General features: G+C 43.5%; 1 protein-coding gene across 1 annotated transcript in view; it reads left to right on the top strand.

Annotated features, from left to right (window-relative positions):
- The window catches only part of GTF3C1 (general transcription factor IIIC subunit 1), a 232,364-nt gene extending 218,197 nt beyond the window's left edge, over window positions 1-14,167 (top strand). The window contains 3 exon segments of the mRNA XM_088466729.1: window positions 5,452-5,479; window positions 7,427-7,616; window positions 13,162-14,167. Coding sequence (XP_088322855.1) covers window positions 5,452-5,479; window positions 7,427-7,616; window positions 13,162-13,371 — 428 coding nt within the window. The 3' untranslated portion in view covers window positions 13,372-14,167.
- The last annotated feature ends 292 nt before the right edge of the window (window positions 14,168-14,459 follow it).

Below are 14,459 nucleotides of genomic sequence, written 5' to 3'. Positions count from 1 at the left end.
CGAAAAAAAGTGCAGAATTGGGGTTTAGTGGTGCAGGCTTAAAAAAATAGCCTGCACTCATAGGGATGTCATTTAAAAAACAAAACAGTCAAAAAAAAGTTTTAAAAAAATCGGGACACCCCAAAAAATTTACTTTAAGTTTGGGGGTAAAAAAAAAAATAGGGAACACACTTCTAAAATAGCCAAATTAAATTCAGAGGGGTTCCCAAGTATGCGGCAGGTGTTTTCTTCATTGCGGGAGTAGCGGCAGGTGCATTATTGCAGAATTTTTAAAAATAATTTTAGAGACTTAAAAAAATGCTTACCCCCATTTTCATGTACCCCAAATTTGCTAGATTTTATTTTTTAAATAACTATTCCTAAGTACTATTCTTCACCCCTTCTTCATAGCCGCAAATATGCACCTGCCGTGGCTATTAGAAACACCGACTTCCTTCAGTAGGTAAAATTGGGGATACCCATAGTGATCCCCCATGTCTAGACATCTTTAGGGGGGTCCCTGGAATATTTCCTGAAAATTCCTGTTTTTTGGTGATACCTTTCCTCCGGCTTCCGTTTTCGTTGATTTCTAATTGAATACGGGGATAAAGAAGGCACGCGGCCGATACTTTATCCCCGGAAAACCTGCGATGTGGAGCGGACCTTTCGCTCCCATATTGAATAGAGGGGAATTCATTTCCGCACAATGGCAAAATACAGTAACCCCAACATAAGTAGTTTTCCTGTGCACTTCTATGGGGAGCAAGGCAAAATTTGCATTATAGACACAATTTGTTGTTTCAGAACCACAAATTGCATCCATCACCAAGAATTTAATTATCCCTCTATAGCAGGGGTTCCTCAAGGCACACTAATAGTCCAGGTTTTAAGGATAGCCATGCTTGAGCACAGGTGACTTAATTAGTACTTACAGTTACAGTATTTTGATTTAACAACCTGTGCTCAAGCATGACTATCACTAAACCAGTTAGTGTTAGTGTACCTTGAGGACTGAGGTTGGGAATCATTGCTCTATAGAGTGGTTTTCTCCACTTAATGGAATATTTAGGTGCTTGTTAATTATAAAAGCTTGCAGTCTATGTGGGTTTGGTACGGGATGCCAGCGGTCAGGATACAGTCAGCGGCGTCCCGACCCTACTGTGTAAGATTCCTATATAGCCAGATGAAATCAATCAGTAGTGAAATTTTAATAATTTTACCTCTTGAATATAACAAATGGTGACTGAGGGCTGATATGTTTCTGTAATGTAGCATTTTTACTGTGTTTTCTTCTTCGGGCTCCATAGGGTCCACAGGAATTACCTTGGGGTATGTGGTTGGAGTGATCCAGGCACCAAACAGTTACAGGCTTTAGCTCCCAGGATATTCTGGGTTCTCCATATATACCTTGCCCCTTGTTTGGTGTGCAGGATCAGTGCACCTTGTAGTTAGTGAAGAGCCAGAACCTAGGAAGGATCCGGTGTTCAAACGCCAGAGGGTCGTTAAGGTTGAGTTTCCCAAATCTGAGCAACTCTCTGAACTTATGGGGGAAGCATGGAGTTCTCCTTATAGATGATTCCATGTTACAAAGAAGGTTACAGCTTTATATCCCAACCACCTGGCGAATGTGCTAAATGGGAAGTTCCACCTACTGTGGATGCTCATGTGGCACATCTGGTTAAAATCGCCACATTGCCCATACCATCTGCATCCTCCCTTAAAGATGCCACAGATAGAAGACTTGAAGCCTGTCTCAAGATGTTTTTTTCTCTGTCAGGAGCTGTTACCCGCCCTGCCACAGCTTGGGTATCTAAGGCCATTGAAGAATGGATAGGGGCACTGGAAAATACTCTTCCAGAAGCTTCCAGGGAGCAGCTGACTATTATATCAAGGAGGCAGCCTCCTATTTGGGAGAGGCGGCATTAGACGCCGGTATACTGGCTTCTAAGGCATCAGCTGCCTCAATTGTGGCTTGCAGGGCCCTATGGTTAAGGGCCTGGAAAGCAGATGCAGGTTCCAAGAAGGCTTTGGAATCCCTGCCGTTTACAGGAGTTTACGGGAGCCATACTGTTTGGCACATAATTGGATAAGATTGTGGCTTCTCTGGCAGCTTCTAAAGTGGCCGGTCTGCCTTTAACGACTGCTCCTAGACCTAGGCAGTCGTCATTTCGAGCCTTTCGCCCGCAAGGAAAAGCAAAATGGTCAGTCTTCCTTTAGACAATCCAGTTCTTGTAGGAGATAGCAAACTTAGAGATCTTGGGCCTGATGGGGAGGCCGACTTCTTCAGTTTTCGGATACCTGGCATCAGACAACAGATGCCTGGGTCAAGAAGTGGTCTCTCGAGGCCTTAGCCCTCCAGCAGGCCATTCGTTCTCTGCTGGATGCATGGGTGATGATCCCAGTTCCGTTGGATCAACAAAGAAAGGGTTACTATTCCAATCTATTTTTGATGCTGGGTCCCACCGGCCTATTCTGAATCTGAAAGGCCTCAACAGATTTGTCCGGATTGGAAACTCTTTGGTCAGTTGTCCTGGCAATGGAACCGGGGGGATGTTATGGTGTCCTTGGACATTCAGGATGCGTATTTGCATGTGCCAATTACACCTTCCCACCAAAGGTTTCTGCAGTTTGCAGTTCTTCAGCAACATTTCCAATTTCAGGTGCTGCCTTTTGATTTGTCAACAGCCCCGCGGGTCTTTACCAAAATAATGGCAGTGATGACTGTCTACCTCAGGCGTCAGGGAGTCAGAATACCGCCATACTTAGACAACCTCCTGATATTGGCACAGTCTCCAGATGTATTACAACATCATCTCAGACTGACAGACATGGCTGGATTATAAATTTGAAAAAGTCGTCGCTTTCTCCAGTCCAGCAGATCGTGCATTTAGGTGCACTCCTGGATTCTCTGGCACAAAGGATATTTCTGCCAGGAGACAAGATTGTGGCCATTCAATTACAGGTTCGCAGCTTTCTTTGCAATCAGACGGTGTCTATCCTCTCAGCGATGCAGGTTCTGGGGTCCATGGTGTCCACCTTCGACATGGTGGAGTATGCTCAGTTCCACTCCAGACCACTGCAACAGCTGATCCTCTCCCGGTGGAACGGGGAGTACCAGTTAATAAGGTCACAGACGATCAGTCTTTTTCCAGAGGTTGAATTTGCCCTCTCATGGTGGCTGCAGACGTTTCGTCTGAACAGGGGTCATCCCTTTTGGATTCCAGATTCGTTGCTCCTCACTACGGATGCCAGCCTCCGCAGATGAGGCACATTGACAGGTCGTCACACCTTTCAGGGAAGATGGACGACCAAGGAGAGTCACCTATCCATAAACATCCTGGAAGTTCGTGCAGTATTCAGAGCACTCGTTCAGGGACAGGATATACTAAAGGGCAGGCCTGTCCCATATACAGTACGGCAACGCAACCGCAGTAGCCTACCTCAATCATCAGGGAGGCACGCAGAGTCTGGCAGCTATGGCGGTAATGACAAACATTCTGGTCTGGGCAGAATGTCATCTTCCAGCAATCTCTGCAGTATTCATACCAGGAATTCTCAACTGGGAAGTGGACTTCCTAAGTCCTCAGGATATACATGCCGGGGAATGGGCTCTTCATCCAGATGTCTTTCAGATCCCAGTGGACAAATGGGGACTACCAGAGGTAGACCTCATGGCCTGAGGCCACGACCAAAAGGTCTTCAGGTATGGGTCAAGAACCAGGGATCCCTCAGCCGATTTTTGTGGACATTCTAGCAGTGAAGTGGGACTTCAAGCTAGCGTATCTCTTTCCTCCGAACTCCCTCCTCCCAAAGGTCATCAGGAAATACTAGCCCCTGCTTGGCCAAGACGCCATTGGTTCACCGACCTTCAGAGTCTCTCCATAGACACTCCATGCTCTCTTCCTCAAAGGCTGGACCTGTTAATGCAGGGTCCCTGCCTGCATCCTGACCTTCCCCGTCTCTTTGACGGCATGGCTCTTGAATTTTCCATCTTAAGAGCCAAGAGTTTTTTGACTTCTGTAATTCAGATGATGCTTAGGGCACAGAAGCCTTCCTCTGCCCGCATCTATTACAGGGATTGGCACTTGTATTTTGTAAATATAGAAAATATGATCTTGAAGTTTTTAGGGTCTCACGAGTGCTTGCTTTTTTCCAGGCTGGGTTAGACCGGAGTCTCTGCCTGGCCACCCTGAGAACTCAGGCATCTGCACTCTGTTTGTGCCTCCCTTTGTCTCTCCTGTAGCTCATTGGGATTTGTCTTTGGTTCTCCAGGCTCTATAGGCTCCCCCATTTGAACCCCTGAAATCAGTAGACCTTAAGTGGTTGACAGAGAACACCATTTTTCTTCTTGCTATCTCCTCTGCCCACAGGGTCTCTGTTTCGACAGCCCTTTCCTGTCTCTCTCCCTTTTTGATTTTTCATCAGGATAGAGCTGTTCTTCGTACCAGGGCGGGATACCTTGCTAAGGTAGTATCCCGTTTTCATGTAAAAATAAAAAATAGTGGTTCCAGTCTTCAGACCTCTCTGTAGGTGAAGCTTCTCTGGATGTGGTACATGCCCTACGTATCTTTGTGGATCGTACCAACTCCATTAGGAAATCGGATTCTCTTTTTGTGTTGTATGGCTGTCATAAGCGAGGCTGGCCAGCTAACAAACAGACTCTGGCTAGATGGCTTCGTATGACAATTTCTCAGGCTTACACACAAGCTGATCTCTCTGTTCCAAACACAGTGACAGCACATTCTACTCGATCTGTGGGACCATCGTGGTTGTTTCGACGTGGTGCCTCTGCTGAACAACCGTGCAAGGCAGCCACGTGGTCTTCCGTCCACACTTTTATAAAATTTTACGACTTTGATACTTTTGCCTCTCAGGATGCTTCCTTTGGGCGTCGGATTCTCCTTTCTGCTAAACAGGTGCGTCCCCACCGCTTAAGGGAACTGCTTTGTGGCAGGTAATTCCTGTGGACCCTATGGAACCCGAAGAAGAAATTAAGAGTTCTGATATAAAATACCTTTTGTTAACTCTTTCTTTGAGGTCCATAGGGTCCACAGGACACCCACCCTAATGCAACTGGTTATTATTGGGTAATCTTTTTTTCTTTTGTATTTCAATGATTCCCTCTTCTTAGACAGAGTGTTTCAGGTGTACAATTGTCCGTCCTTCTCCTCTTGCCTTCTCCTGTCTTGGTCTTGGTAACAAACTGAGTGCCTGTAGCCGGGTGGGGGTATATATAGAGGACCACCTAGTGCATCCTGGGAGCTAAAGCTTGTAACTGTTTTGGTGCCTGGATCACTCCAACCACATACCCCAAAGTAATTCCTATGGACCTTGAAGAAAAAGAGTCAACAAAGGTATGTTATACCATAACTCTTAATTTCCCATCAGTCTGTAAAATAACATTCTGACAGCATGTGGTAAAATTTAGCTCAATCCAGACTCATTTTTGTTTTTTTGTTTTTTCTTCTGCAGGAGATACTGCCGGAATGTTAACTGAAGAGTAAGTATCTGTGAACAGTTAAAATAAGGGTCCATAATGATGGACATGTCCTTTAGCTGTTTATTGTTAGGTAGTCATAGATTTAACGTAGTGTTTCCAAATCCAGCCCTCATGCACCACCCATGTCTTGTGACTTTTGGTCTGTGGAAACAGTCTACTTTACTAGGTCTGTAATTATCCTGCCTAAGTCACCTGTGAGTGATTAAAGAAATGCTGAAAACTTGAGCTGTTGGGGGTGCAGTAAGACTGAATTTTGAAAATACTGCTTTAACTGTTTGGACCTGTCAGGCTGCAGCTGCTACACCCCTCTTACCCTCTCCAAGCACAAGCAATGTTATCTCAGTCTCTTATTCTGTAGGTATAAGCAACTACAGAGTACCTGTTCTCATACTCCTTATGCTGGATGTAATTCTTAGCTGGGTACACACTGTACAATATTAGGCTGAACAGCTAATTCTCGGCTGCTTGGTCCGATTATTGCACAGTGTACACAGCACCTGTGGAAGCTGATCATTTCAAATGCAGTAGGATCTGCTCCTGACATCTGGGCTGCAGCATGGCGTTCATCGGTTCCTATAAGCCAATATTGTAGTGTGCACAGAGATCACCTGATGCAGCGCATTTAAAGTCACCTCAACAATCTTTAGGGACCTTTTTCGTTCAGATAGGAATGATAATTGCATTGCGATTACACTGGAAATCTGATGTTCATGGGATCAGTTTCAGCTGTCGGATTAGAAAAACACAGCTTTTTATTTTTCTTCTGTCAGGTTTGTACCAAGCTTAAGTTGTGTCTGCTATAATGTGGTGTTGGACTACAACACAGCTTCACTCCCAGTTCCTGCACAATGTTTGCAGCCGTTGTTTCAAGTCTGTTTTTGTGAACAGCTGCACAGTGCTGCCCCTATTTCTGTGTGTCATGGGTGCAATTCTCGGTTTGTATATTCTTATTCTGCCTGTTTTGGTTAGATATGTATTGTAAATAAGGGAAAGAAACCAACCGAACTGCACCTGATTCATCTGACCTTATTGCACTCAGACTGGGAATTCTCTGGATGGTATTTAACCCATATATAATCCTTGTTCTGGAGATTAGTTCAGTATCAATTTCAGGGGTCCCATGCATGGACTTTTTACCTTTATTTATTAGCATTCCGTATCATATCGTATAATTAATTGTATTATTGTATTTATATTGTGAATATTGTTATTTTTACCTCAAGCCATGTATTATGTAATATTTGCGCTGTTACATTTATAATACAGGTTGTCTCTCTCAAATATCCAAATATTTCCGAAATACAGAATTTTTTTTTAGCATGACTGAGATAGTGTCACCTTTTGCTTTTTGATAGGTCCAATGTACACAAACTTTGTTTGAGCCACAAAATTATTGAAAATATTGCATAAAATTACCTGCAGACATTGTGTATAAAGTGTATATAAAACACAAATGCATTCTGTGATTAGATTTGGCTCCCATTCCTAAGATATTACATTATGATATGCATATATTACAAAATACGGAATATTCCGATATCCAAAATACCCCTGATCCAAAGCATTTCTGATATGGGAGACTCAACCTGTAGTGTGTTCTAAATACATGTCCTGGGCAATTAAAAAGGGAATTGTGTGCCTGCTGTGTTATTTTTTTTTCACACCTTTTGTGGAGCATTGAACATGGTATTGTTATATATACAGTATATATATTTCTCTATCGAAAAAATGGATCAGATCCACAGTTTCCCTCCAACCCAAAGATACTCCATCGCATAAAATAATGTTTAATTAGAATTTTTATTACTCACAATTTATAGTGTTATTTCAATATGCAGCATTATTTTTCCCTTGACTCAAATATAGCATAATGGTGATCATTTCCATTAAAAACTCCTGAACTTTAACCAAAAAAAAAAACATTATTCCCATTTTGTTTACTTGAAGGGAATCAGATTGTTGCTTTCTTGGAAGACCATGGAGGATTGTAAATGGCAGTTTAAATAAACCTGTGTGCAAGGGGATGCTGGAGGCTGTATTGTACCAAGTAATGACCAAACCAGGGATTACAGAGACGAGCTTAATACACCATTACAATGATGTCCTGCAGCCTGTCATTATATTGGAGCTATTGCAGGTAAAATAAGATTTTTGAAAAAAATTATTGTGTAAATTGAATTTTGGAAAGAATACTGTAACTAAAATACATACAGCTATTATGAGGTATAGGACGTCAGTGTTGTGTACATTCCAAGCAAATGAGCTGTCCATGGCTTCCCACTTGCTTTGACAGCTAAAATACTATAAAGTTAGTAAGTATAACTTAAAGAGAACAGAGAAGAGATGTTACAAGATTATAAATTGGATTTCTGGCTTTCCATCTTACCTGAATCAGAAAACATGCTATGCACAGTGCGATGTGTCCGAAGTAGCAAGTAGGTGTGTCCATGTCTCATATTGAGAGAATGAAGACTGTGACATAGGAAATTCTGGGCGGCGGGTATCAAGACTCACGTGAGGCTATGGGAGTGTCATGGGAAGGTTGCCGTACATTGCAACTTCTGTGGTTCATTTAGTTGTTGGGATGATTGCTTCAGACTGATCTCTTGCACGCAGCATGATTCTAATGTCTGAAGCACGGTCGCAAATTCGGGCGCAGAATCAGGCCATCTAACCACACTATAGCAAGTCTCTATTTCAAACTCCCCTTTCATCCATCCTACCACGCCAATTTTGAATAGAAAATAAATGTGTTTCTCCATTATAGGAGTAAAACCTCCACTTCCTATTTCATAATAACACTAAGTGTAGTTGTTTCAGGACATGTTAGTGGGTTCCCAGGAAAATGGAAAACTTTCCCTATAAAGACTGGGGTTCCCCTGTAGGAAAGTTTATTATAACAAGTTGGTAGAGAGAGAGGTTATGCATATACCATGTAACACGTATGCAAAGTTCCTGATTGCATTGTGTATAGTCACAAAACTCCCCTTAGTCTGTATGTTATCTAGTGGATATTTAAAAACGAGAACGTTTTTACTGAGACAGTAGATGTAAGCAGAGCTACGTCGTGCATCATAAAAATTACATTCGACACCTATTGTGAAGGTCATAGTGTTCAGATGCATTCATCATCTTGGTTGTGCCTCATCTCTAACTTTATTCCATCCTTGCTTCATAGATACAGTAAGTATTTATATCAATCTAACACAGATACACAAACATATGCACTGGAATGTGTGTGGGGGGGGGATTAAAAAAATATATATACCTTTGTCCCTTCCTGGCACACTACTCCTGCCAGAAATCATGTCCCCTAATACCATCCCCTCTTCTAACTGGTTTAAAATTAAAACAAGATAAATATTTGGAGTTGGACACTAACTAATTTAAACTGGCTCCCACCCCATATATAGCCCCTCCTTTTCCACCATAAGGGCAGTTTTGTTTTTAGTGCCTTGGAGTAAGGCACTAAGCTAGTTCCCAGCTTTTTGTTAGGTTTAATTTCTTTATTTTTCTATTTTTGTTTGGGTGCCTAGTTCCTGACAACAGGCGACAAACACTAGCAGAGTGGGAGTTAGATAGAATAGATGTTTGTGTGAATCCTGTATCCCACTCTAAAAATGACCAATCACCAAACTACATAGTCCCTGGGTCTCTGTCCATACCATACACACATATGAGGAGGCCGCCGGCAAAGAGAAGGTAAGCTTTATACATGTTATTTGTAAAATACCTTGTTGCCTCTATGTACTGCTCCCCGGCACACCGCTTTTGAGCTGAGTGGCCGGGTATGTTACTCACATGACTGCACTGTAGGGCCGGCGGGTCTCGCACTGCCCCGGGCTTCCACAGCACCCAACGCTTTCAGGACCCTGACGGTTCCCCTGGAAGACCGCCGGAGGGGATTTCAGAGCAGGCACATACTGCTGGCTTTGTGGGAGAGAGGGGCTTGAAAGGTCCCAGGATGCGGCGTTGCTGCACATGCGAGCACGTCGTTGGTGACGTCATCATTTCGGGCCGCGGTAGCACTGTAGTCTCTGGAGAACGCTGGAGGCTAGGATAACATAAGGTGTCCTGAGTAAAGTAGGACGCCGATGGCATGCCTGGCCACGCCTCCCCCAAGTATTACAGTTGCAGCAGCTCACGTGGCTTCAGAGCCACGCACAAAACAGTTGATGAGTTCTGCTTGGAGGAGTTTCACAGCAGATACAGGGTGGTGGCTGTGTACTAACAGATGAGCAGTTAACTGGGATTATTACTTGGGTTATTAACCTGGTGATCTTTGCTGGGCTTATAGTGTTTGGGTGATAAAGGGGATCAATCCCTGGATGAACCAGATGATTACTGGTTCTCAATCGGGATTTGTCTGAAGCTTGCTCTTTAGCTGATCAGATTTTGCAAGCTCTAACCTATATAGGTGATGTTTTAATAGATACTATTCCCACATCTTCTGCAGTTTACAGTAGGGCATAGGCATTTTCATTTCCAGGCTCTACCATTTGGTTTGGCCACTGCTCCCAGATTCTTTACAAAGGTTATGGCAGACATGATCTCCTTACTCAGTAGTGAGGGGATAAATGTGTTAGCTTATCTGGACAATTTATTGCTAAGGGCATCCTCAATAGTCCTAATGTAACAACATCTTCATGCTCCAGAGATTCGGCTGGATCATCAATATTCCCAAATCAAATTTAATTCCATCAGAGGATGGTATTTTTGGGTCTTCCCTACGACACCCATTGTCACAGAGGGTTTCTTCCACAGGCAAACATTCAGGATCTTCAATCCAGAATAAGGACCATTTTACAGATGTCTCATATCTCAGTCCTCAGGGCTATGCAGCTACTGGGAAAAATTGTGGCTTCATTTGAAGCCATTCCTTTTCCCAGATTTCATTTCCATCCACTGCAAAACCAATTGCTTCATCAATGGGTGATGCCAGATCCTCGATTGAACAGGCAGATGTTCAGATTATCTCTGCAGACCCGGTAGTCACGTCAGTGGTGGCTACAGGATGCAAATCTGAACAGGTGTTGCCAATTGTCAGTATTAAATTGGACCTTTGTCACCACAGTTGCCAGCCTAACCGGCTGGAGGGCGGTGGTTCTAGACCGGCACCTACATTGTTTTTGGTCTGTACAAGAAGCCTCTTTCCTTCAATATACTGGAATTAAGGGCAATTCGACATGCATTGGTTCAAACTCAATGCCATGTAAGGAGCCCACCAGTGTGAATCCAATCAGACAATGCCACGGCAGTTGCCTATATAAACTGGAGGGTGGCACACGCAGCTGGCAAGCAATGAAGGAGGTTTCTCACATCTGTCATTGGGCAGAAAAGTGGGTTCCAGTTGTTTTGGCAATTTACATTCCAGGGGTGGACAACTAGAGGAGGCAGACTTCTTAAGTTGCCATAGTGTGCATCCAGGGGAATGAGAATTACACCAGGAGGTGGTTGCGGAAATAGTTGCCAGATGGGGATCTCCAGACATAAATGTAATGGCTTCTCATCTTAACCAGAAACTTCCAAGGTACGGAACTCAGGGCCTGATTCAGAGCCGGACGCTCTGACAGAGCGCTCGCTCTGAATCAGGGCCGGACCTCTGGTTGTAACCCACAGCTATAGCGAGCGGCCATGATGATGATCACGTGGTAGTGTCTCGTTGCCGCAAGCCCAAGAGTGCTTTCGGCTCTAACAGAGCCGAAAGCACTCCCACTGACATCACTTGTGATGTCAGTGGGGTCGGCCCCAGACGGTAGGCGTTCCCATGGGAACGCCTCCGTCTGGGCAGCCATGCCCCCAGGCCCGCCCACCAAAGAGGGCGTGCTGTCACGCAACATCGACAACACGCCCCCTTTGGTACGAGACCCGGAGCGACTGTTTGCCCGTCGCTATCCGGGTCTCGCGCATGCTCCGTCGTGCGCATGCGCACTGGGCCACCATCGACCCGCTTGCGAGCGCATAGCACTCACGAGCGGGTCTGAATCAGGCCCTCAGTCCTGGGATGCTCAGGCATCTCTGGTGGATGCCGTGACAGCACATTAGGTGTTCCACATGGGATACATCTTTCCTCCTCTGGTAATGTTACCAAAGGTACTTCAGCGGATTCGATCAGTGGCATGGCCGGTCATTCTGGTGGCTCCAGACTGGCCACCCCGTCATTTGTACGCAATTCTTCGGACCATGTTGGCAGACGTTCCGTATCGTCTACCCCTGCGTCCAGATCTGTTACTTCGGGGTCCATGCCGTCAACCCGATTTGCCTCATTTGGCTTTGACGGCATGGTTCTTGAATCCAATATCTTGAGGGCCAAAGGGTTTTCAGAATTTGTGGTGAAAACAATGATACAGGCCCACAAACCAGTTAATTTCCAGATTTGTCATCGAATATGGAAGATCTATATTTCTTAGTGTGAACGACAGAAGTTCAAACCTGAAAGGTTCTGACTGTCTCGTCTTTTGTGGAAGATGGGTTGGTTAAGGGTCTTACATTGTCCTCTTTTAAGAGACAAATTTCGTGCATATCGATCCTGTTTCAGAGAAAATTGTCCTCCATTCCTGAAGTTCATATCTTCTTGCAGTGAGTTCTACGTATACAGCCTCCTTATGTTCCTCCTTGGGACTTGAATTTAGTTTTGGAAGCACTTCATAAGGCACCGTTTGAGCCTTTGGAATCTGTAGAATTGCGATATCTCACTTTGAAGGTTGTTTTTTTTGGGGGGGCCATTGCCTCGGCCAGAAGGGTATCTGAGTTAGCGGCTCTTTCTTGTACGCTCCTCACACATTCACATTACAGAGTGGCTCCAGATCTTGTGCTGGTTTTGCATGTGTACAGTATTTTCACACTTTCATCACTACTTCACTACATAGCATTTTTTCTTGCACAAAATTCACACAAATATTTGCAAAAAAGGAGCATACTATTGGGGAAGGGGGACTTTCCATGAAACCTTGGGCCTGATTCAGACCCACTTGCGAGCGGCTGTCCGCTCGCAAGTGGGTCGATGTTATGCAGTGAGCATGTGCACGACGGAGGGAGCTCCGTCGTGCGCATGCGCCAGACGCGACGAGCGAAGGAAAGTCCTTCGCTCGTTGTGTCTGATCAAAGGGGGCATGCTGTCGATGTTGATAGCACGCCCCCTTTGGTGGGCGTGCCGGGGGCGTGCCTCCCTGACGGGGGCGTTCCCACGGGAACGCCTCCCATCAGAAGCCGGCCCACTGACATTACTAATGATGTCAGTGGGAGTGATTTTGGCTCTGATAGAGCCAAAATCACTCCGGAGCTTGCGGTTGAAAACCTCAACCGCAGGCTCCGGCTCGCAGTTTCGATGGTCGCGATGGTCAAGACCATCGCGGCCATCAAACTGCACGCTCGTATAGCCTGTGGGTGGTCACCCACAGCTATACGAGCGTCCAGGAGGCCGCTCCATTTTCATGGAGGGTGGCCCTCATTCAGAGCGTGCGCTCTGCTCAGAGCGTACGGCTCTGAATGAGGGCCCTTGTTTCCAATCACTGAGACCATTACAAAAGCATCCAGCATTACTTTCGTATTACCTTGTTTTGAAAATCTCTCTAATATTGCACTGTTGAATCAATCTAACTGCATGGGTCTGAAACAATCCCATATACTCACATAAAGGTTATTTGTGCTAGAAGTCTCTTTTTTTTTTTTTTTTTCTCCAGGTACTTGAACAAATTGGTTGTATAAAAAAGTGCTACATTGAGAAGCCTGCGAAAGTCACTCTCTTCTCACAGTGCCGGATTCCCCAAATGTTTAACCATTCCAAACTCTCAGAGGACTTGACGGCATTTTATGAACCTACTATTGACTGCACTGTGAGACTTGGCGGAATTTTTCCTTCTGAAGTTAACTGGAATAAATGGGTTTTGTAAATGTACTTGTAGTTTAGCTGCAGTGTCTGTATTTAACTTAGATGTAGCTGATCTTTCAAGTGTTTAGTGTCATAATTATATATTAAAATATTATAATTGTTTATGTATAATTGTTACGTTTACCAATATAGAATGTTGTCCCATTAGCTTCTTTGTAAATAAAGTACAGTAGTATTTAATAAAAAATTCTAATGCATATATGTTACTTTTTGACAGCTTAGGTCTGAATTTGATGGCTTCTGCTTTAATACACCCAAAGCTGGGGTAGTAGCTTGTGCCTGTGTAGCTGACTTTTGTAGAGTATACAGTATATTCAATCTTATACAGTACATTAGAAAAAAGACTAAATGTGCACACATCTCGAAAATGGTGCATATACGATTTATGCATCACTGCCTTACTTTGTAAGGAAGTCTTACTAAAAAATGTGGCAAATTAATGAAGACAACCTAATACATTATTTATAGATATTTTTCATTGCTTCCTGTACTATCACTAAAGTCACAAAATGTACAATTCTTCAATACTGTATAAAATTTAATAAAATTTTTTTTTTTTTATTAGAATGTTTTTGAACATATTGACTGACTATGATGTTGAATTTCTTTAAATGGTAATTGAGTGCTTTCACACTAAGGGCCTGATTTGGAGTCACACATAGGGCCTTGGATTTTTAGGATCTAAAAAACTTAAATTAGGTTTTTTCAATCCATATTTTAGGATTTTATAGATTTAAAAAAATTTTAATTTAGGAATTTATACGTTGTATGAAAATAAAGCAAAACCATGCAACATATTATATTTGAAACTCTGTGCTTTTATTATATATGAATTACATATGAAAACGACTCATTTGAAACTCCTATCATAAAGCTTAACAATGAAATACAATATACCATTATGTGGAAACACTGTGCCATATATGAAAACTACTCATTTGAATCTCCTAAATTACAACATTCCTACTTCTAACATGACACTGTGCAATTAAATACTCTGACAGGTTTTCGGGATTAAAACCTCTTCTGTCTTCCGTTAAAATTTGCTTGAATGCGCTAAAACTGTGCTCCACAGCATATGAGGTAAGG

This window comes from Taudactylus pleione, unplaced genomic scaffold (assembly GCF_031769625.1).
Source record: "Taudactylus pleione unplaced genomic scaffold, aTauple2 ptg000066l, whole genome shotgun sequence".
In the NCBI taxonomy this organism is placed as follows: domain Eukaryota; kingdom Metazoa; phylum Chordata; class Amphibia; order Anura; family Myobatrachidae; genus Taudactylus; species Taudactylus pleione.
The sequence above is the reverse complement of the archived record's forward strand: the minus strand, read 5'-3'. Positions and strand labels throughout refer to the sequence as shown.